Source organism: Gopherus evgoodei, chromosome 24 (assembly GCF_007399415.2).
Source record: "Gopherus evgoodei ecotype Sinaloan lineage chromosome 24, rGopEvg1_v1.p, whole genome shotgun sequence".
Taxonomy (NCBI): domain Eukaryota; kingdom Metazoa; phylum Chordata; order Testudines; family Testudinidae; genus Gopherus; species Gopherus evgoodei.
Window position 1 is genome coordinate 5,279,576 of NC_044345.1, and position 23,561 is coordinate 5,303,136.

Consider the following 23,561-nt stretch of genomic DNA (forward strand, 5'->3'; position numbering starts at 1 on the left):
AAGGTGATTCAGGGGCATGGGCAGAGCTGGGGGCGTGGGGAACCTGGGGGGTCATGGAAGGGGACGGGGGGGGCTGCAGGTTGGGATGGAGGGACACGGGCAGAGCTGGGGGCGTGGGGAGCCCAGGGTGGAAATAGAAGGGGACTGAGGGACACGGGCAGAGCTGGGGGCATTGGGGAGTACATTGCCCTGCCCTGCCCAGCCCAGCTCAGCTGTTGGGGAAGGAGCCACCCTGACTCCTGGCGCTGTCCTCTCTCTTCCCCAGGGAACGAGGTGGATCAGCAGGACCTGGGCACAGCCCTGACGCTGGTCAAGGATCTGATCTCGGCCATCGACCAGGAAGTGCACGAGTCCGAGAAGAACGCGCGGCTGCAGGAGATCTACGGGCGCGTGGACGGGCGGTCCAAGGCCATGCTGGAGTGGGAGGGCCGCAGCGGCTCCTTCTGCAAAGACGAGTTGCTGCGCCGGAAGCTGGTGCACGACGGGTGCCTGCTGTGGAAGACGGCGGCCGGGCGCTTCAAAGGTGCGGGCCAGGGGGGAATCCCTGGGGGGAACCCAGCTTAGGCTCAGTCCCCTGCCCCCAGGCACAGCCACATGGGCGTCATTTTCCCCACCCCCCCAAAGCCCAGCCTGACGCCACACCGGGCACCAGCCTCCGTCTCCTCCCAGTTGCGGCTGCTCCCCGGGGAATCCCTGCCCAGCTCCTGGTTCCTTCTGCTGCCAGCAGAGGCTCCATCCCCCTCCCTTTGTGGCCTGGCTGAGGCTGCGTGAGCCTGCCAGGTTGCAGCAGCTGATGGCAGGTTCCCATTGCCCACAGGCCCCTCGCCTTGATGCCTTTGTGTCCTTCCTCTTGCTCCCAGATGTCCTGGTGCTGCTGATGACCGACGTCCTCATCTTGCTCCAGGAGAAGGACCAGAAATTCACCTTCCCTGCCCTGGTGAGCTGCTGCTGGTCTCTCCAGGCTTCTCATCCTCTGCCACGGGGCCGGTCAGAAACAGCTGGGCCTCCTGGCAAAAGGAGTGGCTTAGCTGGGGCTCAGGGCACACGGCTAGGTGTCAGGACTCCTGGGTCTCATCTTACAGCAGGAGAGCCCCTTGCCTGAGCTCTCTGCCTCAGTTTCCCCAGCTGTAAACAAACCTGATATGATCCTGACCCACTCCTGCCAGGAGCCATTGGGAAGGTGAATTTATTGGGATTGGGAGCATCTCCAGTGGTAGGCTCTGTGTGAGGGAAGTGTTGTTAGCCGGCCTGGCTCGTAGCCTGGTGGTCTCTGCATCTGTTGTGTTGCTCTCTGTGTCACTCTTTTGTGGTTATCGCTGTTGTTTATATGGTAGTGGAGGGGGCCCATTGCACCGAGTGCTGCACAAACCCAGCGAGAGACAGTCCCTGCCCCAAATCTACATGGAAAAGGCAAAGGCTGGGAGGGGAAACCGAGGCACGGCGTGGGTAGCGATTTGCCACCCAGCAGGTCAGCAGCGGAGCTGGGAACTGTCAATATCTGGAGTCCTATTGGGTGCCTGACCCAATAAACGTGTTGCTCTGGTAGATCTGCTGCGCCCGACTTAGTAACCCGCGGCTTTGTCTGCCCTGCAGTCTGGGCAGGCAGACCTGCCTGAGCTTTACCTGCACTAGCCTGGTGAAGACCAGCTGTGCCGCTGGCCCGGGACCCTGGGCACCTGCTCGCATCGCCCCAGCTCCTATGTCATCTTAGCCGTGCTGGCATGGATAAGCCTGCCCGTGTGCATTGCCTGTTGGCCGGAGCCGGCGTTAAAGTAGTGCCCAGGATCCCCAGTCCTGGACCGGGCCCCCATTGGGTCAGGACACAACAGAGTGCCCCAGAGTTTCCCATCTAAGTATGACAAGAGATAGCTGGTGGAGATGGGCAGACGGATGGGCTAGGAGATAAGGACTCTGCCAGTCCTTGCAGTCCTCTCTCTTCGTGAACCCCTGGGATACCCCCATTCCCCTTCACCCCCTCTAATGGGCTGCCACCCCTCCCCACCCCGCAGGACAAGCCGGCGGTGATCTCTCTGCAGAACCTGATCGTCCGGGACATCGCCAACCAGGAGAAGGGCATGTTCCTGATCAGCGCCACCCCGCCGGAGATGTATGAGGTCCACGCCGCCTCCCGCGACGACCGCAACACCTGGATGAAGATCATCCAGCAAACCGTCCGCCTGTGAGTGCCCCTGCCCCGCGGGAGGGGGAGAGGGAGGGACTCCGTCTGCCTCTGGTCCAGCACAGGCAGGATAAAAGCTTTACTACAGCTGCCAGCAAAGGGAGCCGCTTCTCCAGCTCAAGCGTCGGAAGCTGGGGCTTTTAGCACTGAAAGTTCCAGGTTCTGGTTCCACTGTTGGCCCAAGTGGGGATGCCCCAGGTGGGGCTTGTGTTCTGGGGGAGCCTCCCTGCACTGGGGAAGGGGGTGAGCAGTGTGGGAGGGGCAGGGAGGTGTCAAAGGTATGGGGTTGGGGGGTGCCTGGGACCTCTATGAGGTTGTGGGGGAGGAGCGGATAAGCTATCGAACTGGTACTGGGTGACCAGGGTGACCATCATGAGCAGCCAGTGGAGGGGTGAAGATGGCATCAGAAGGAATGGGGTGCCCATGGGGAAAAGGGACGGGGAGGGGCAGCCATCCACGTGGGCTGGGTGCCTAAGGAGGAGGCACTGCTGGGGTGGATCTGTGGAGCGTCTGGCTGCGCGGACGGAGCCAGCTCTGATTCCCCGCCCTCAGGGAGAAGGCTGCGAGCTGGACTGGGCACGAAGGGAGTCGGTCCCTGGCAGCCTGAGGGGAGAGCGACAGTGACCTCCCCCAGGGGCATGGGTGGAGCTCAGGCCCTCAGCGTCTGAGTGGTGCTTTGGGATCCGCAGTCGGGGGAAGGGGCTGTGGAGTCTGGGAATTTCTAGCCTGTGGCTCCAGCCTCTGACGCGGCCGATCTGCTCTAGATGCCCCAGTCGCCACGATTTCCCCCTGATCGAGACCGAGAGCGAGGCCTCCCTGCGCAAGCTGAAAGGTAGGGGGTCACCCGTCCCTCTCAACCACCCCCTCCCCGTGTGTGTCCTTGGCAATCACTGGCCTTTGGGTCCCGTCACTGCCAGTGAGCCCTGGCCCAGCAGTAACCTCGACCCCCCGCCCCTCGGCCTAGGCTGCCCTGCCAGCCCCCGTCATTCATCCCCCTCCCTTCCCATCTCCCCCAGACCAGATGGCCCAGCGGGACCGGGAGATCACGGAGCTGCTGGAGGAGAAGGTGGGGCTGTTTGCGGAAATGCTCAGCCTGCAGAGCGGCTGCGGGGACCCCCCAGCCTGCCTGACTCCCCGCACCCTCTTCCGGGCCGAGTCATTGGACGGGCCCCGCGGAGAGAAGCTGCTCCATGAAGCCATCCATGAAGGTACCCGATGCCACGGGACTAAACGCCCCCCGCTCTCAAAGTGCTCTTCCTCCTGCAGGGCTGGCCTGCCGGATCTCCTGCCATAGCAGATCAGACCCGGAGCCCATCTAGCCCGGTATCTGGTCTCACACATTGACAGCACCAGCTGCTTCCGAGCAAGGGGCAAGGACTCCCTCTAGTGGACAGTTGTGGGATAACCTGCCCCCCAGTGGGTCTCCTCCAAACCTCTAAGGATGATTGTTAAGGCCGAAAGCAGGCAGATTTCCCCTTCCCAGCGTTGTCTCTTGTCAGGGAGAGAACAGCCAGTGCTAAGAGGGAGAGAGCGGCCAAAACTCGCAGTCTGCATAGACCAGACAGACACAGGGTGACAAAGAGGCATTTGTATTAATTCCCCATTTTACGGATGGGGAAACTGAGGGACCAAGACCGACAGTGACATGCCCACGGTCACGCAGGGAGTCAGTGACAGAGCTGGGAATTGAACTGAGTGCCGATTAGTGCCCATCCTTTCTCCCTACCCTCCCAGCCCCATTGCTAGCAGACCCCAGGGCTGCAGGAGGATTCGCGGGTACAGAAAGATAGGGAATATCAGTTTCTTGCCAGCCCTAGTTCACCAGGCATTTCTCCCCCAGTGGAGTGTTTGAAGGATCTCTTCGTGGGAGCCGTGAGGGACCGAGACCAGAACCACCCTGCTGATCCTGACAGCGGCTCCGGCACCAGCTCCGACACCCCGAGTACGAGTTGAGACCTCCCTTCCAAATCCTCCCCTCCCTGTCGGGGGCGCCACATGGCACAGTCTCACTGCAGGGCCCGATGCTGCCCGTGTGGACCCTGGAGCTGATCAGGGTTTTCTATTTGTGCCAGCTCCTTTTGTACTGCGTGTATCTGGCAGGACAGGAGAGGCCTGTAGTGAGAGGGATGGGAATGAGTCACAGGGCTGGGAAAACCTGCCTCGCAGCGAGACGCTTCGGGAGCTGCCCTGACCTTTGGGGGAAGCAAAACAGATGGAGGACGACTGGGTCCTATCCCAGGACCACCTCCAGGGGGAGGCGATTTGTTGCGGGAGGGGAGGGGTGTCTAACCCAGCAGCCGATGGGTGGGAGCTGAAGGGAGACCTAGCTAGGAATGAAGCGCAGATTCTTAAGTGTGGGTCGTTAACCATTGGAACTCCATGCCTAGGGACGTGGGGGATTCTCCACCCCGGGACCGCGGCTGCGCTAGAAAGGCTCGTCATATAGCTGTACTGGAGAGCTCCAATGGCCAACTCTCCTAGTGGGGGTGCAGCAAAAAGTGTACATCAGCTCCCCGAACTGTCGGCAAAGGGGCTTTTTGTACCGGTGTAACTGTGTCTACACATGGGTCTATTGCTGGTTCCGCTCTGGGTCAGGGATCACACCTGGGACCGACAGCTCGGCCAGCGAAACCTGCAGCAGATCAGGCCTTACGCTTTATGCCAAGACCAGGGCTCTCTTCCTGAAAGTGCCTCTCCAGCCCTGCCAGATGCAGCCGTCGCTGGGTGAGGCTCTCAGCTGTGCAGGAGCTCAGAATGGCAGATCACAACGGTCCCTTTGGGCCTTGGAGCCCTTGTCCCCTGTGGGGGTGCTTCCTAGCACAAGCCACTGAAATTAGATATAGCAAGGGCTGGGCCCCTCGGCGCCTCCTGTGTTGGTGACCCGCAGGCAGATTTCAGCCCTGGAAGGGGCTAGTGTGGCCTGTCTCATCTGCTCGCTCTTCCCTCTGCAGATGGTGAGACCAGCAGCCTCAATGGGTCCCTGGAGTTCTGCAGGGCCGACTCCGACCAGCGGGTATGTCCCTTTCTGCCCGGGCAGGGAGCCAGTCCCAGTGGGGATGCCATGGCAGCATCTGACAGCCAGTGCAGGGGGAAGCTGGGTTCCATTCCTGGTGCTGCCTGAGCCACGTGGCCCTGATGTGCCTCAGTTTCCCCATCTGTAAAACAGGGATGGCATGCTCCCTCCTGGGAAATGTGTGTGTGTATGAGGGGCTGTTACGCTCATCTTAGGCCTGTCTGTAGAGCCCTTGGCCGGCACATTACTGACATTGTCTCCATCCACACTGACATGCTGGGGACTGAACCGGCGACCTCCAGGCCTAAAAGCAGGAGCGGCTACAGCTTGAGATACAGAGCCAGCCCCACTGGCTTGGGCTGTAACAGATTCTTCACATGGGGGGGGGCTGTAAAAAAACCACACACACACTCACTCACTCTCTCTCTCTCTCGAGGTACCAGCTGGGCGGGGGGGGGCTTCACATGGCTAATATCTACCTTCTCTCTGTAGGATGGGAATGGTAACCAGCTGCAGCAGAAGGTACCCCATGAGGTAAGGGGGCTGGTGGCCTCTGGATGGGGGTGGGATTTATACAGCTGAAGGGAAGAGGTCAATAGGAGAGGGGAATCCTGGCTCTGCCCCCTGCCCTCTCTGCCCTGTAACTCAGTGTGTGTTTTCCAAACAGCTGTGCTGAGTGTGGGGATTTGTGGGGAGGCAGTGTGTCCTAGTGGCTAGAGCCCTGGGTTCTATTCCCAACTCTGCCAGCGGCCTGCTGGGCCAGTCATTTGCCTACTCTGTGCCTCAGTTTCCCTATCTGTAGAATGGGGATAATGATACCAGGCTCCTTTCTAAAGCCCTTTGAGATCTGTGGCTAGAAAGAGCTGTTGATTTATAATTTACATGGATGTATTGCTCTCTTCCCTCCCAGGAAGTGATTCACCGGCTCGTGGCACTTTATGCCCTCCTCCATGGCCTGCAGGTCTGTACCATCAAACCTCCCTCCCATCCCACGTGCCCCCTTGCTGGGGGAACCCCGAGTTTTGCTCCCCACTAGCTGTAGAGCAAGTTTTTGGTTCCCCTTGGTGGGTGAAGTGGGATCTGTCCTGGTGTGGAGCTAAGGCATGTCCCTATGGGTGGGGGTGAGGTTCCCCTGTTGCTGCCTAGGTTTGTCATTGGGACTGAGGGAGTCTCAGAGCATTGATGTAGTATGAAGGGATGGGGTAGGGGGACCCCAGGCAGGGGATGAGGTGGGAGGGGGAGTCCTGAGGAGAGGGCTCTGAGAACCAGGTGTCAGGGACTGGGGAATGAAGGGAGAGAATCCCTGTGGGGAGGGGCACAGAGCTGGGGGTGGGGGGCATGGAGCCCATGCAAACAGGGAGGCATTCCTAGGCCAAGGGGTGCAGAGCTGGGTGCAGGGGATGGGGTGGGAGGAGGCCCAGAGCCCAGGTGAAGGGGGCTGGAGGGAGGGGCACAGGGCTGGGGACAGGGGCACAGCTGTCCCTGGGGAGCAGAGTACAGGGCCACTGGTACAAAATGAGCGTTAGAGACAAGCATTTGGACAAGCGTTTGGTGGCCAGGGAGTTGCTGGAGCCGGGATCCCAGCCTAGGGGTCGCCCCTGCCCTGCCTGGGGCCTGTACGTCCGGCTGAGTGTGGGGCTGCGACAGCCCCGGTGACGCCCTCTCCCCTCCCCAGGCCGCCGTGGTTCAGCAGGACACCATCCTGGAGCTGCACCTCTACGACGGGGGCGGCCGGCAGGAGAAGCTGTCACGTGCCAACTCCCGCAAGGGAGTGCCAGGGGATGCGGCCGTGGCCAAGGCCCCGGAGAAGCAGGCCACGGAGCTGGCGCTGCTGCAGAGGCAGCACACCCTGCTCCAGGAGGAGCTGAGCCGGTGCCGCCAGCTGTGCCAGGAGAAGGTGCAGGAGGCTGGGGTGCTGGAGGCCCGGCTGCGGGAGAGCGAGCAGGAGCGGGCCCGGCTGGAGCGCGAGGCGGAGGAGGCCCGCAGGCAGGTGGCTGTGTTGCGGCCAGAAGGGGGTGCTGCCGAGGCGGTGTGGGTCCGGAAGGGGGCAGAGCCTCGGAGGCGGAGCCTGCCCGTGGGGGACGCCTTGTATCTCAACTTCACCCCGCCCCAGGTATGGTTACCTATGATGCACAGTGGCACCTGGGGCGGGGCAGCATTGCAAACTCACTGCTCGAGGGCTGCCAGCAGGGCTAGGGGTCGCAGGCGCAGCAGGGAGCCCCTCAGTCACCAGTTCAAGTCCTGACTGGTTCGGGAGTAACCCAGCATCCCCAGCCATGACGCTGGGCGTGAAACGCATTTGCTGGGTCTCAGCTCCATGGGCAGCAGATGGGTGCACAAGCTGGTCCCGGGCAGGGCAGGGCGGAGCGGGAGGTCGTCCTGCCGTGTTGCTGTCCCCAAGGCTCTCGACCCGAGCCAAGGAATTCACACGCCGCCCATCCCAGGACAGCCCTTTGCCCCCGTGCTGAAAGGGGGAGGTGGCTCGGAGCCTTCTCTGTGGTTTCCCTCTGCTGGAGAGTCAGCACCTGCCCCCGGCACAACGCACCGCTGGTTCCTGGCGCCCACGGTCCATCTGTGCGGTGTCCCAGACAGCAAGTGCAGGAGCAGGATGTAAAAAGCGCTGGGTGCAATTGGATTTGGGGCTGGAAAAAAATCTCACCCCCTAAAAAACCCCACAACCCCATCGTACCTGCTTCTTAGCCCCCCATTAGGGCAGCGTCACCCCCTGCGCCATCCCCTCCAGATCCTAGGCAGGGTCCCTCCCCTCGGGAGCCCGTGACACAAGGATCCCATCTTTTGGCACAAAACCCTTGGAGTCCTTGGTTCTCCCCGTTCCTCCATCAGCCCTGCTGTCCTGCCCTTGTCAACGGGACTTTGTTTGAAGCGCGGCTGCCGATGACACCCCCAGGGCCATGGCGTTGCATTCACACGGGTCCTCTTTTTCGCCCCCCTCCCCGCAGCAGAGCCGAGGGAGCAACCACGGGAACCTGTTGCCAAGCGACTGTGCCTTAGGCGACGGCCCCGCCCGGCTGCAGGAGGGCGATGAGGACTTTGAGGCGCTGTCTGAGGACGAGAGCGTGGCCAGCCACTCGTCTCCACCTCCCAGCCCTCGAGGTCAGTGTGGTGCGTATGGCGGTGTCGCCCCCGGCCGTCGCCACAGCCAGCTATTAATGCACCAGACCCGTCTGCTCAAGGGCAGGGGTTTGCACATTCAGTGCGGGAGGCACTGGGTTTGATCCTGACCCTGGCGTGCGTATTTCCTCCCTGTGCAACTTAGCAGGAGCTTTGGGGCTTCAGGGTAACGAGGCTGCATAGAGTCCGACGTGGAAATGGGTGAATGATTTGTGGGGACGGGACCTGTCCTGCACTGGGCAGCCTCTGGTGTCCCTAAGCATTACAGTGGAACACCCAGTTCCCCGGCCCTTCTCCAGAATGGTGCATCTGGGAGTCAGGACTCCTGGGATCTGTTCCCAGCCCTGGGAAGAGAGCGGATTTAGTGGCTCAAGCAGGAGGGGCTGGAAGTCAGGCATCCTGGGGTCTGGGTGACCTTGACCAAGTCCGCCCCCCACTTGTGCCTCAGTTTCCTTGTCTGTACAGTATGGGTGGGTGATGCTGTGCCCCTTGGTGCTTTGGGAAGGGGGTGTTAGTCCATGAATTAGTGGACATCTTGATGCATGAACTTATCAGTTGGGGTGTTCGGTTCCTTGCAGATTTTTTGAGGATGCAGGACATTCCCGAGGAGGTGGAGAGCAGCCAGGAGATCAAGGATGGAGAGGGCGGTTCCTTGGACAGTTAAAGAGGGGCCCCAGCCCTCCTACTCCTCCACCCACCCGTTGCCAAGGGATTGACGCTGCTGCCACAGATTTCTCTGGCCAAAAGAGGGAAGAGACCCTGGGAAAAACAGCACCAAATACAAACCAAATTGTGGAGGGGGAGCAGGCCCACGGCCCGGTTCCCAAGCTGCCCCAGGACATTGGGCTCATGGGATGTTTTTTAACTCGTTGATCCACAGCTCCTTTTTTTTATTCCTTCCTCTGGGGAGGGGGCGGCCGGTTTGCCACGGCTTCCTGAGCCGATTAATTTATTTATTTTGTTTATTGGGGCGGGAGGGACCGGAAGGGTTCGGATTATTTGCCATCCCCTGGCTGGGAGCTGATCAGACCTTGGGAGGAAGCCACAGGTGTCTGATATCCAGGGCAAACGTTAATTTCCCCCTGGCTGGTTCGGTCAGACGCCAGCCTGATGAGTCCTCCCGTCTGGGTCCATTCTCCGTGACATTGCACGAAGCTCACACTAGATGTGCCTGTGCAAAAACACACAAAAGCCAACACTATTGGGGCCCCCTGGCAGGTTGGGGTGAAGGATTTAACCTTTCCGCTGGGGTGCCTAGCAGCAATATCTGGAAGATCCAGCAGTCAAAAGGGACATTCTGCTGGGAAGTCCGGCACTGAATTGGTTAATTATGCAAGATGTCGCTTGCCCCAGTTGACTCGAAGCCAGGACAAGTGCGAGCCACTCTGGGGAGGAGCCTGCACAATGTGTAACAAAGGGAGGGAGCAAGGAACAGACTCCCGCTGTGGCCTGCTCTGTTTTTGATACTCTCCATTGGCTGCTGGGCAGCATCCCTTAATGATACAGTGAATGGCCCAAATACCGTCTCCAGGAATTTATAAGCAGTGGTTCTACTGGCCCTTTAAAAGAAGCAAACCTAAAAGAGGCTGATAAATGTGATATTTAAAGTGAGGATGGCATGCGGGAGTTGAAAATGAGGGCGATCTCATCAGGGTTCAGCCCTCCACCAGATTTTCTTGGGGCGAGGGGGCACTGTTCCCTGTCCTGGGACTTCCCCTCCTGCCCCCTGAAAAACAGATGAGTGCGAACATTCCCCAAATCCCAAGGCCTCCCCAAGGTTGCCCCCTGCCTGCCGACGTGGGAATGGCAGTTGTTTAAAACCCCTTCCTGGTGTTGGGGACTGCCGGTGCGGTAGGGATGGAAGAGGGGGAACCTACTTAGCCCTGGCTGCATTGTTCGCTTCACAATGTATCAGGCAACTCCAGCAAAGGGATCTGGGGTGTGTCAGAGGGCAGCAGAAAAGCGGGTGGCAGGTTCTTTGTACCAAAGCTGGAGTTCTTCGTAATTAAATAAAATTTTTTAAAAAATGATGTTCCGGGGGGGGAAGGAAACAGATTGGGGCTCTGATTTTTCCCAGAGGGATGATTGACTTTGCGTGTTGCCATTTTCCGGGGAGTCCTCAACAGAGCCCTCCCTTAAAGGAGTCTGATGTACAGGTACCACAGACCATTGGCCCACTGAAAAAACGCGGCCTCGTTACATTTCATTTTGGGGTGACTCCAAAATCAATTTGCAGATGTGCTAGGAACCACCGCAGCATCTTGGCCTTTGTGTTTACAATATTCAGCTGATCTGCTTCTGCTGGCTGGATCTTAGGAGGAAAACAGGGATTGGGGCATGTTGAAATAGTCCCGGAAGGTTTGAGTTTTTCGAAAGTCTGACCACAGAAAATCATTTTTTAAAACCACCTGCTGGCCAATAAAACCTATTAATAGAAGATGTTACTGCAAGGGAGGAATTTTTTTTAATTAACGCCAAAAAGAGTTTTAATTGGTTTATTGTTTCCTGTTGATTTAACTGTACAAAAAAAATATTAAAAAATCAACCCCCCCTCCCCCCCTGTGTGTGTGTTTGTGTGCTGGATTTACTCGAGTCAAAACGATCTGCTCAAGAGAAACTTCTCCTGAATTTTTAACGGCTGTCTTGGTTGCTCACAAGATTCAGAAGGCTGGGGGGTTGCCAGCTACAACCCTGCAAAGAGGAGCCTCCGCCAAGCTCATCGGCCGGTGGAAACTGGACGTGTGCTTTTCAATCGTTGCAGTATTGGGCAGCCCAGAATGCTGCGTGAGGCGGAGCCCGTGGCTCAGCTGGGGTACGCTCTGCAGTCAGTGATGACCAGTGCAGTGCCAGAGGGTGTGCTATAGGATACGGGGGAAGAAGGGGGCACTCTGGGTCAGTGCTGACCCCAATGCCTCACTCCAGTGCTCTGCTGCAGGGGGTCAGACTGGACTCACTCCAATGTGGCAGTAGGGGGTGCTGTGCTGCAGGGAGCAGTATCTGGGAGGAGTGGAGTGGAGTGGGGTGGACGCGTTCTCTAGAATCCAGTTTACAAGGCTGGCACAGTAATTGGGGTGGATGGGGGCAAGATTTGGGGATGAAAAGTCCAACCGGCAGGCGGTTTGTATTGAATGTAAGATGTTTCCGGTTTAATTCGTGGTGGTGGGCTTGCAGCCCCTAGGGTTTTCCATAGACTTTTTGTTTTTTAAGCCAGAAGCGCCCACAGCAACCCCTTGTCTGGCCTGTGCTACTCAGACACTCAAAGCCTGTCCCATAACCGTGCTGGGAGGGGCTAACATGCATCTTCATCGCATGAGACACCTCGGGGCTTCCTTCTAGAGGCTGTGGGTCGCACAGGGCATTCTGCACGGGTACCACTTTGCAGCTCCAACATCATCTCCCAGCAGGGGACTGGACTGATCAGCTGATTGGGGGGCAAGGTCCAGCGAGGCTGCTGGACACAGAGCAACCCTGGAGGAGCCGGCCGCTGTCTGCCCCGTGGAATCCAGGAAGAATCTGCTCACCTGCTTGTGCAGTGATGTGCATGGCTCTTGGTCTCCCCCCGAGTGGCTAGACCACGGCTGGGTCAGCTACAGGCTGTGAGGCAGGTGCGATCCTGCTCCAAGCTCTAGGGGGTCAGTCCCTGCAGGTTGCCCAGCCACAGGGCATCCTGCTGCTTTCCAGGGGTTGATCTCTGGCTGGGGCCATATCCTCTTCACTCCCCACTGGCAGCTGAAGTCAGCCCCCGGTCTCTGTTTCGGGGTCTGACCCTTGTTCCAAGAGCAAACTCTTTGTGTGTTTGTAATGACAGAGGCTGAGGGAAGGAGATTTTTGTGATGTAAAACTTTCCACCCGCCAGAGAGACTTCGCCGCCTGTCGGCGCAGGATCTGGGCTCTTTGAAGCACAGTTCCTGGCACTCCATCTGATGCTGGTAGCAGACCACCCAGGGCTGGAGTGGACGGGGAGAGGGGATAGGAGCACTAATACGTCCTGGAGCCAAAAGGCTTATGGAGGGATGGGGAGAGAGCTTGGGAAAAGAACCAGATGTTGCTGAAGTATAAACAGCGAGCGTGGTCTGTTTCCATGTCTTTTGCCTCACTTCCAGTTTATTTGGATACAAGCCGAGGGAAGGGCCCTGGTACACAAGGGGCTGTAGCGACTGTGGGCCCGAGAGACAGTCCCTGCCCTGCAGAGCTTGCCATAGAGGTGAAGAAAACAGTGGCTGGGGGAGAGGCCGCTTCATAGACTAGGAGGCCAAGAGAGATTAAGGCCAGATTGCTCCGGCCTTAATCTCTAGCAAACCCAACTAGAACGAGAGGGGAAGGATCCGAGCTTGGGGAAGGGTCAATACACCAACAGCCGGCACCAGTGGGGAAACGTAAAGCAGATCGGGGTTCTACAGCCATACACATCTCTGGGGTGCTGGGAGACAACTGATTGGCTCTGCTTCTTGTTGGGAGATTTGTCTAAAGCCCCTCTCCACCGTTCTGGCAGTGCAAAGTGGGCCCAAATTCCCTTTAAACTCACTCTAAGGCCCCCTGGCACAGCCCGAGCAGTGGAAAAGGGCCTTCACATAACGGAGAATCGGGCCCTATTGTTTTTAAATGCATAGAATGGTATATTGACACGATGGCTCTTAACGAAGGGCCTGCGTCATGTGACTGCCTCCCGCTGTTAATGCCATCACGCGGGGTCCGCTCTACCAGGCTGCCCTCTCCAACGTGCTCTGTTCAATGCCAGATCCCCGATGCTGACCCGCTTGCCTTTAGGACACCCCCACCCACACACACAAACATCTTCTGGGGGCAGCTTCAGTCTTCCTTCAGTCTCAGGCTGTTGGACGCTCATCGTTTTCCGGCCTGGCTTTACACGCCGAGCCAGTGGGGCCGGTGCTCCCTTCTTGTTGGGAGTGTAACTCTGAGCATGTCTCTAACATACATGTTCCTCCCAGGGGCTGTCCGGTCTCATGTGACTGCTGATGTCATAATACCCCATTGTCCCCCTGGACAGGCTCCCCGGAGGGTGGCCGGGTGTCGGGTTCCCATGCTGGGTTACGAGGGCCTACGGGTGCCCCGTGCTGTGTGGAATGAAGGATGAGCTGCCCCTCGTGCCAGAAATACGCGTGGGGCTACACTTACGACAGGCTGCGCCCCATCAGACCCATCCGGGTACAGTGCGACAATGCAGAGCAAGGGGGAGGCAGGCCTCCTAGAAGGGTGTCCCTTATAAACCCCATAGGAACCCATAAGTGATCCGGGGGCAGGCTTAGCTGCTGGTGTGACAACACGGGGTGTTGCTGGTCCCTGAGCCAGAGCCCGTTAAGGAGCTTTAGTTTGAGTTATGGAGCCTTGCGCTCTGCTGGTCACCGGTTCAATCCCTGGTGTTGAGCTGGGAGGAATTCCCATGCAGGGCTGCCCAGAGTGGGGGGGAAGTGGGGCAATTTGCCTTGGGCCCTGCGAGCCCTGGCCCAGTGGCAGTCCAGGTCTTCAGCAGCATTTTGGCAGTGGGGGGCCCTTCAGTGCTGCCGAAGACACGGAGCAACTGAAGGGCCCCTGCCGCCGAAGACCCAGACTGCCGCTGGGGAGGAGTACAAGCACCGCAGCTCCCCCGCTTTGCCCAGGCCCCCTGAATCCTCTGGGTGGCCCTGTTCCCATGATCCAGTGAAGTTGCAGTTAACCACGGGGAACAGCTGCTGCTCCAGATTCAGCGTGCAGCAGGGATGGAAAGTTAGTCTCTACCGGTGGCTGCACCGTAGCCGCTGCATGAGAGCAGTTTTTGCAGGTCTCGGTCCACTTAATGCAAAAGCATTCGCATCCCAAATGAACCACCCTGTCCATTGGCACGGCCTGGCCCCTGCATGGGAGTGTCTGGGTGGGGGTGACGGTCCCAGAGCGTCCTGCCGGGGAGGTGGGCACTGCAGGGTAGGACTGAGGCATGCTGGCAGGGGGCAGCGCCTGGTGTGGAGAGGACTACCCTGGTCTGTGATCTCTAGGGTTGCCTCCCTAACCCCTCTCCCAGGCAGGAACCCAAGTGAGTTCTTAAAGGCTGGGCCCGATGGATGCCCTGCGAGCAGCTAACCCCCAATTCTCTCCCGTTCTCTCACAATCACAAGCTGCCCCCTCCGGTGCCGCTGGTGCCAGTGGCCCAGAGGCCCCTTGGCCAGCAGGACTGGTACCACGGCTCGCTCCCCAGGCAGGAAGCTCAGGCGTTGCTGACCAGCGAGGGGGATTTCTTGGTCCGCGCAAGCCAGGGGAGGCCAGGAGCCCATGTCCTGTCGGTGCTGGCAGGAGGACAGTGCAGGCATTTCATCATCCAATGCCAGAAGGTGAGGAGCTCGGTGGGGAGGGGACGTGATGGTGAGCCCTGCAGGCTGTGCATGCCAACCCGCCGAAGGGTTAATCACCTCGAGGCAAGTTCTCATGCTTGCTCATGTAGTTGAATTGATCTCTCTGGACATCCCTCCAGCCCTCCACTGGCTGGACTTGCAGTGCCCAAGAGGAACAGGCTTGGGCTTCTATTTCCGGCTGAGACTGGGCAAGTCACTAGACCTTGTTGTGCCTCAGTTTCCCTAGCTGTAAAATGGCGATGCTGATTCGCTGGCCCCATTGTGCGGCCATCGCTCTGCAAAGGGGGCCTTAGGATAAAGGAAAATTTGGGCTCCAAATCTTTAGAGCGTAGAACAAAGGCCGCTATGCAAATGTAGGGTTTTGTAATAAATCAGTGACCACCTGGGACTTTGCAGCTGTTGCTGCTCAGAAGTGCACAGCAGCAGTGGGGCTGGAATTCAGAGCATCCTAGTCTAGAAACACAGCCCCCTGGCTATGGGAGAATCCCCACTGGCTGGGAGCAGTAAAGGGCCTGTAACGGACACAGTGGAGTTCTGATTCATTCCAGAAGAGGGCAGTGTACTCTCTCTCACTCAAGGCAGCTGATTCCCTGCTCCCTCCCATGGTTTTTAAAATTTGGGGACCCTCCTGAGACAGACCCATCCAACCTGGCCGCTACACTCCCCTTGTCTACCAGTAGCAGCTTCTGTGCCGACCAGCTGATTTCCTCCCTCCCCCCCCGCTCGCTCTGTACTGATTTGGGCTCTTCTGCAGGCCAGGTACCAGTTCGAGCCTGGAGGGGTGGGGGCACCCACCATCCCCTCGCTCATCCACCACCATCTGCAATCACGTCAGGTGCTCACCACAAAGTGCCCATTCCTGCTGCGGAACCCGGTCGCCAAGGTAAGCCCACTGCACTGCTGCATGCCCGGGACCCCCGGCCAGGTGACGGTGGGTGGGGGGTATGGCAGAGATCCAGCGGGGACTTGCAATGGGAGAAGGGGCCTGGGACAGGGGCAGTAATAAGGGGTTAACCTCTGCTCCATCCCCCCCTTGGTGGGCATGGGGGCCCCCATGGGTAAAGTTATAAGAGTGGATGTGAAAAACAGCTTGGATGGAAAATTTTGGGCCAGCCCCAGAATCAGACCCATTTCTCTGTGTCTGCTCTAACCCTTGTCAGCCCTCATTGTCCCCCAGGGCCCAATCCCATCCCCACAGTCAACGAGGGGACTTTGCCCCCGAGCAGGATCAGCCCCACCATGCAAACTATCAGCGCTATTGTCTCCAGCCCTTATTGTCTGGCGCCTTGTTCTTTTGTAGGCCAAATGGGACCTGAGCCATGAAGATGTGGTCCTGGGGGAGCTGCTGGGCAGCGTAAGTGACTCCGTTCTCGGCTGTGAACCACGTACTGCTCCACCCAGGAAGCCTGATGTTAATTGTGGACAGGGCTGACAGTCAGGACACCAGGGCGCTGTTCCTACCTGTGCCACTTCCTGCCTGCCTGGCCTTGGGCGAGTCACTGCCCCTCTCTGTGCCTCTACGTATAAATGAGCATCAGGCCCACCATTCCCCCGGGGAGAGCACAGTGTGTACATCCCACACCGTGCTATGGCAAAAATGAAATTCAGTGAAGACAGGTGCAAAGTTCTAGATGTAGGATGGAAAAATCAAAGGCACAACTGCAAAAAAAAAATGGGGGGGATAACTGGCTCGGCAGTCGTCTTGCTGAAAAGGAGCTGGGGGATCTAGCGGATAAATACGAGTCAGCAATGTGACGTGGCTGGGGAAAAGGCTAACATCATTCTGGGTGTATCAACAGAAGTGTTGTATGTAAGACATGGAAGGTAATTATCCCCCTCTACTTGGTACTGGTGAGGCCTCAGCTGGAGACCTGTGTCCTCACACTTCAGGGAAGATGTGGACAAATTGGAAAAAGTTCAGAGGACAGCAACAAAACTGATACAAAGTTTTGAAAACTCGATCTATGAGGAAAGGTTAATAAAACTGGGTATGTCTAGTCTTGAGGGGGAAAAGACTGAATGGGGAGCTGATGACAGTCTCCAAATATCTTCAGGGTGTTATGAAGAGGTGGGGATCAGTTGTTGTCTTTGGCCACTGAAGAAGCAGTGGGCTCCATTTGCTGCAAGGGAGATTTAGGTTAGATGTTAGGAAAAGCTTTCCAACTCTCAGGGAACAGGCGTCCAAGGGAGGTGGCGGAATCCCCATTGCTGGAGGTTTTTAAGAACAGGTTGGACAAACCATCGTCAGGGCTGATTTAGGTTTACTTGATTCTGCCCCAGCATGGGGGGCTGGTCCTGATAACCCCCTCGGGGTTCTTGAAGCCTGAGATTTCTATGCTTCTAACTCAGCAAATGGCTTCTCTCTCTCCACACACAGAGGGGTTTTTATTTGGAAGCTTAAAGGGGTAGTACCCTAAAAAGTAAAAGCATCAGAGTTTGGAGCTCCAGATAGCGCAGGGATGGGATTCAGCTTCCAGAGCCAGGGACTCAGATTTGCATTTACTCTTACACCCCTCAATTTGGGGTGTGTTTTCTCCGTGTGCATCTATAATATTCTAGGTGGATCTGGTAGTAATGCTTATAATTAAAGTTGTCCGGCACTTTCCACTCTTATGACGCTGGTTTCAGTTGCATATAACTTTAACAACCTTGAGCCATTTGTGGTGAAATTTCCCATGCTGGGCATCTGCCTCAGGCTGATCTCTTTGGAAAGTTGCAGCTAAAATGGTTCACCCATTTCCGAGAACATGATTAGGGATTGTTTTGCTCTTATTAAAAATTCTCCAACCTTTTTATTGCAAAGCTCTAACACATCCGTGCTTTGAGGCAGGGACTGTATTTTGCAGGAGACTCACCCTGGGGTCATTGAGGTGCCTGTTTCCTGGAAATTCCACTCAAATTTGACAAAATTATAAGCCTCTGAAAATCTCAGTAGGATGTAAAATATGACAAACTGGAGAAAGGGCCTGAAATAAATAGGATGCAATCCAGTAAGGGGCAATGCAAAATACTCCACTTAGGAAGGAATAACCAAGTGCACAAATACAAAATGGAAAATGACTGTCTAGGAAGGAGCACTGCAGAAAAAGGTCTGGGGGTTATAGTGAATCACAAATTAAATGTGAGTCAACACTGTAACACTGTTGCAGGAAAAGTGAACATCATTCTGGGAAGTATTAGGTACAGGAGTATTGTAAGTAAGGCCCGAGAAGTAATTATTCTGCTATACCAGGGGTGGGCAAACTACCGCCCGCGGGCTGCATCAGGCCCACCAGACGTTTTAATACAGCTCCCGAGCTCCTACTGGGGAGCGGGATCTGGGTCTTGCCCTGCTCCGGTGCTCTAGCTGGGGAGCTGGGTCTGGGGACAGCTTCAAGAAGCAGTGACATGTCCCCCGCCCTCTCCGGCTCCTACGCAAAGGGGCTGCCAGGGGGCTCTGCTCAGCACGCTGCTCCCGCCCCAAGTGCCACCCCTGCAGTTCCCATTGGCCGGGAACCACGGCCAATGGGAGCTGCAGGGGTGGTGCCTGCAGACAGGGCAGCGTACAACAGAGCCACCTGGCTGCGCCTCTGCATAGGAGCCAGCGCCGGGAGGGGGGACATGCTGCTGCTGCTTCCATGAGATCAGCCCTGATCCCCCTCCCACCCTCCAAACCCCAGTCCCAGCCCAGAGCACCCTCCTAAACCCCAAACCCCTCATCCTTAGCCCCAGGCCAGAGCCCTCACCCCCCATGCACTCAACCCTCCCTGCCCCAGCCCAGAGCCCCCTCCTGCACCCTGAACTCCTCACTTCTGGCCCCACCCTGAAGCCCACGCCCCTAGCCAGAGCCCTCACCTCCTCCCCTCACCCCAACCCCAATTTTGTGACCATTCATGGCCCTGTGGCAGGGTGAGACTCACCGGCACGGCACCTCCTGCTGGTCGTCCTGGGAATTAGCTCTTTGAGCCAGAAGTGCTCTCTGCAGGCTGGTGTCTCGCCTGCCGCTGGTTCCTGTGTCCCTCCTGGACCCCGGTGACTTTACATCAGGGTTGTGCCCCAGCAGTAACCCCCAATCTGGGTCTCTCCACCCAGGGGAACCCCCAACCCTCTATCCCCACCTTGCCTCAGTGGCTACTGCCAGTCACCATCTAGCCCCCGCTCCCTGGGGCAGACGGCAGTCTGTAAACCCCTCATCATCGGCAAGGGGGCTTGGACCTGCTGCCTCTGCCTATTCCTGGGCTGCCCCACTGCAGCCCCTGTACCTTTTCACGGGCCCTTTTCAAGGCCTGCAGCCTGGGGTTTTTCTAGGCTGGAGCCCCCCAGCTCACTTTGCCCTTCCCCAGCGCTGCTCCACCCTAGGTACCCTCCTCAGCATCCCATGCAGCCAGGTCCTTCTCTCTCTACAGCTAGAGAGAGACTCTCACAGCCTCTGGCCCTCAGCCCTCTTATAGGACCAGCTATGACCTGATTGGGGCGTGGCCCCAGCTGTGACTGCTTCTCTCAATCAGCCTGGTTTTTCTCCCCCCTCCCGCCCAGCCCTCTCCCAGGGCTGTTTTAAGCCCTTCAGGGCAGGAGTAGGCTGACCACCCTGGTACGGGCTCCATCATACAATTTCCATATCCAGCTGTGGCCCTCTGGCCAAAACGTTTGCCCACCCCTGCGCTATACTCAGCACTGATGAGGCCTCAGGTGGAGTGCTGCATCGGGTCCCAGGCACCACGTTTCAGGAAAGACGTGGAAAAACCTGACCTAAGTCCAGAGGAGAGCAACAAAAAGGATTTCAAGGATTAGAAAACATGATCTATGAGGGAAAACTGAAAAAATTGGGTTTGTTTCATCTGGAGAAGACTGGGAGAGGCGGGGACGTGACCACAGTTCTAGAAGGTTGTTATAAAGAAGAGGGTGATCAATTGTTCTCTGTAACCACTGAGGCCAGGACAAGAAGTAACGGGCTTCAATTGCAGCAAGAGAGATTTTTTCAGAGTAGTTAAGCCCTAGAACAAATTAGCCAGGGAGGTTGTGGAATCTCTATCCCTGGAGCTTTTTAAGAGCAGGTTGGACAAACACCGATCAGGGATGGTCTAGATAATACTTAGCCCTGCCTCGATGCAGGGGACTGGACTAGAGGACCTCTCACGGTCCCTTCCAGCCTGATATTTCTATGCTCTAGAGGGAACTATAAATGTATCTTCTCATTGCCTCCGCCCTGTCTAGTAACATATGGACGAAATCCCTTTAAAAGTTACACCTCTCTGTGGTGCTTGTATCTGCCTTAGGCGTTCACTTCCTAGTCCCTTTTGTTCGCTACGTCCTCAGCACTGAGATAATGACACTAACCACAGGGCAACGTGAATATTTCATACAGCAGCTGCCATCCCGTCTTTGTCCTGTGTTAGGAAATACTGATCTGATGGTTTTGTGCTGCTGCGGCCCATAAAAGGCTCTCGGAGCAGTGATGAGGGGTAGTGGGTCTAGGGGGTTGGAGAGTGGACAGGAGTGTAATGCACCTTGTTAAGGGAAGGATAATGGTGGGAACGATCTGTAGTGTCTGTCATGGCACGGCCCTGGGCGAGTCAGCAGCAGTGGGATATCTGGATCATACATCAGAATCCCTAGTTCTTACCTAGCACTTTTCATCCTTAGTGTGCCAAGCACTTAGCAAAGAAGCGGGTACCATTATACCTATTTTGCAGATGGGGAAACTGACACAAAGAGAGGGGAAGTGACTTGTCCAAGGTCACCCTAGTGGCAGAGCTTGGAATAGCACCCGGATCCCCTTCTACTCCCAGTCCAGTGTGCTATCCGCTAGGCCACACAGCCGCTGAGCAGTAAGATTTATTGTTCGGTGCTGTGATTGGCATCTCAGGTGCAGCCCTGATGTCACTGGGAGCTCAGTGGCCTCTGCAAAATGGGCAGGCGGGTGTCAGGATGATGTCTGCAGGACAGGAGTCGGCAGCACAAAAACCCATCCGTGCTGTGGGCCCTGCTTCGCTTGCAGACTAAAAAGAGAAGGCAAGGAGACATTCACAGATATCAAGGTGATGGGCTCTGTCTAGGAACCTGCAGAGAACAGAAGAACTGAATGGGCCAAACTCTCCTTTCATCCCTAGAGGGGAATCCTTCCCGGCAAGGGCATATTGGCAGGGGGTCGGTGTGGCAGGGAGGCCCAGGCAGCTAGAAAGCACTCCAGCCTTCAGAGCTTGCAGGCTGAACCGCTGACACAGTTTGAGGAGAAGGAATTGGGTGTGCAGACCCTTTACATTTCTAAGCACTCCGTCGGTGGGTGGAGACAGCTGCCCTTTTGTTCTGGGAGTGGCTGCAGCATGCTGCCAAGTGAGGGGGGTGCACACGCTGTGCTCTCTCTATGGAGAGGTGGGGCCTGATTTCCCTTTGGCATGTAATGCAGAGCAGGCCTTGCTCTGCTGCCTGATCACTGCCCCAACCACTGTTTCTCCATCCCCAGGGGAATTTCGGGGAGGTGTATAGCGGCCGCCTGTCATACGACAACACCCCTGTGGCTGTGAAAACCTGCAGGGAGCACCTGGCCCCGGAGACCAAGCACAAGTTCCTTATGGAAGCCAGGTCAGCCAGCAATGGGGTCTGACGGACCAATGGGCGAGGGTCCTGCCTGTCGGCTCAGTGGCTTATCCCTCTGCTCCTTCCTGTTTCTAAGGATCGTGAGGCGCTACAGCCACCCCAACGTCGTCCGGATTATTGGCGTCTGTGCCCGGAAGCAGCCTGTTTTCATCGTCATGGAGCTGGTGTCCGGTGAGCAGGAGAACTCTCTGCATAACAGCATGCTCTGCATGTCCGCCTGTGACCCCAATGCACCTTGCCTCCTGGGTGCAATGTCAGGCCTGTGCAGCAGGGTTGGAAATGTCACCACCTAGCATGCCCTATTTCCTGCATAAAACCTAGGGAAAGGAGAGTTTGACTGCAGATTGAAATCCAGCCATAGAGGTGAGTTGGCGTGAGGGGCACGGATCATCTGGCTCTTTTGTTCTTTCATTCTCTCTCTCCTTCCACCTAGGTGGGGATTTCTTATCGTTCCTCCGCTCTGAGGGGAGCCGGCTCTGGGTTCAAGACCTCATCCACTTTGCAGTTCAGGCAGCCGCAGGGATGGCCTATCTGGAGAGCAATGGTTGCATCCACAGGTATGGATGAAACCCGCCTTGCAGCACAGAGAACTGCACCTGCTGGGAGACTAAGGTGACACCCCGGGCACCCAGAGGGTTAACAATTGCCCTGAAGAGTGAACAAAGTCCAGCACTAAAGCTCCGTGTCTAGCTCCCCTGCTGGCCAATCCTGCCTGCTGCATGCAGGGAGTATCCAGCCAGCTCCTGGGTGCGACCAGCCCTCCATCCTCTCCCCGCAGGGACCTGGCAGCCAGGAACTGCCTGGTGGGGGAAGGCAACGTGCTGAAGATCAGTGACTTCGGCATGTCGCGGCAGGAGGCCAACGGCGTCTACGCCTCCCAGGGAGGAATGAAGCACATTCCCATCAAGTGGACAGCGCCGGAGGCTCTGAGATACGGTCAGGGGCGCGGGAACAGTTCCCTCCTCCCTGAGCTTTTACAGCATTCGGGGCGGGAGGAAGGGGCCTCGGTCCAGGAAGGTCTGGGGCAGGGGAGGCTGGTCAAGGCCAACAACATGCACTCTACTGGAGTTTGAAGGGACTGGAGCAATTTTTCTCCGTGGTTTGTCTGGTATCAGCTGGACATGGGGAGGATGCTCTGGTGCAAACAGGCTGATCCGCCCTCCTGGGTGTGATCTCACTGGTGAAGGCAGAATGCTCCAGGCAGGGGTGGGCGCAGGCAGTCCTGGAAATGCCGGTACTTTTCTCATTCAGGACGACACCACTGGAGTGTCCTGTATTCTGGGGATGCATCGGTGGCTACCCTAGCTTCACGGGTAACCCTGCCAATCGCGTGACAAAGGGCTATGGGATTGGGCCCCCTTCACTAATGTCCTCAGTGTGGATTGATGGCAGGCCGGTACTCGACAGAGAGTGACGTCTGGAGCTACGGGGTCCTACTGTGGGAGATCTTCAGCCTGGGAGCCGCCCCCTACCCTGGCATGTCGAACCAGCAGGTGGTGAACCAGGTGGAGCGAGGCAAGTAGCATGAGCTGGCATTTCTCACAGCACGGGTCCTGGACAAGGGGCACTTCCCTGAGCTAAGGGGGGCGGGTGGCCATGTGCTTAAAGCTCAGGAGGCCAGGTTCAGTTCCTGGCTCTGCTGCAGTACTGACGATCATAGAGTCATAGACTTCAAGGTCAGAAAGGACCCGTATGATCATCTAGTCTGACCTCCTGCACAACGCAGGCCCCAGAATCTCACCCACTCACTCCTGTAACAAACCCCTAACCTATGTCTGAGCTACTGAAGTCCTCAAATCATGGTTTAAAGACTTCAAGGTGCAGAGAATCATAACATACCTCCGTCCCGTACATAGGACTATTTCCTGCTCTACTCCCCAGCCCCCCCCCGCAGAGCTACCGGCCCCCCCGTGCTGTGTGTATCCAGCCTCTCTTGCCTTGGCAGGTTTCCGCATGCGAGCTCCTCCGCGCTGCCCGGTGGAAGTTTATGACGTGATGCTGAGGTGCTGGGAAGCAAGTCCCAGCCTGCGCCCCAAATTCAGCGCCATCCATCAGGAGATGACACAGCTCCACTGGAACTCTGAGTGACCACAGGCCTCCACTTCCCCTTTGTAATATGTATCCACCTTCCCCCCTGAAATAATCTATATAAAGCCTCTCAATGCCTTTGCTCCAGGCCTTCCCCCCGGCCCTTCATCTCAATACTAGGAACTTGGTTCCTAGAAGGGCTGGCGGTTTGAACCCACTTTAAATATTTCCGTTACATGCTGCCGTTAACCAATCAGAGCTCCTCTGCCAAACGATTGGCTGCAGCGAA

General features: G+C 57.1%; 2 protein-coding genes across 5 annotated transcripts in view; both read left to right on the forward strand.

Annotated features, from left to right (window-relative positions):
- Window positions 1-10,874, forward strand: part of ARHGEF2 (Rho/Rac guanine nucleotide exchange factor 2) — a 129,092-nt gene extending 118,218 nt beyond the window's left edge. For 3 of the 4 annotated variants that reach the window (XM_030542025.1, XM_030542024.1, XM_030542027.1), the window contains 12 exons: window positions 266-523; window positions 861-937; window positions 2,010-2,179; window positions 2,944-3,011; window positions 3,196-3,387; window positions 4,020-4,121; window positions 5,131-5,192; window positions 5,685-5,726; window positions 6,103-6,153; window positions 6,868-7,305; window positions 8,153-8,306; window positions 8,903-10,874. In XM_030542025.1, the coding sequence (XP_030397885.1) occupies window positions 266-523; window positions 861-937; window positions 2,010-2,179; window positions 2,944-3,011; window positions 3,196-3,387; window positions 4,020-4,121; window positions 5,131-5,192; window positions 5,685-5,726; window positions 6,103-6,153; window positions 6,868-7,305; window positions 8,153-8,306; window positions 8,903-8,988 (1,700 nt within the window). In that variant the 3' untranslated portion in view covers window positions 8,989-10,874. The remainder of the gene's footprint in view (window positions 1-265; window positions 524-860; window positions 938-2,009; window positions 2,180-2,943; window positions 3,012-3,195; window positions 3,388-4,019; window positions 4,122-5,130; window positions 5,193-5,684; window positions 5,727-6,102; window positions 6,154-6,867; window positions 7,306-8,152; window positions 8,307-8,902) is intronic. The other variant, XM_030542026.1, reaches the window with a different exon arrangement.
- A 3,506-nt stretch (window positions 10,875-14,380) lies between these two features.
- On the forward strand, window positions 14,381-23,332 carry LOC115639617 (tyrosine-protein kinase Fer-like). Its single transcript, XM_030542602.1, has 9 exons — window positions 14,381-14,647; window positions 15,423-15,551; window positions 15,969-16,022; window positions 21,111-21,229; window positions 21,321-21,415; window positions 21,678-21,801; window positions 22,023-22,180; window positions 22,637-22,759; window positions 23,190-23,332. Exons 1-9 carry the CDS (start codon window positions 14,381-14,383, stop codon window positions 23,330-23,332), a joined length of 1,212 nt encoding a protein of 403 aa, XP_030398462.1.
- Window positions 23,333-23,561: the final 229 nt, after the last annotated feature.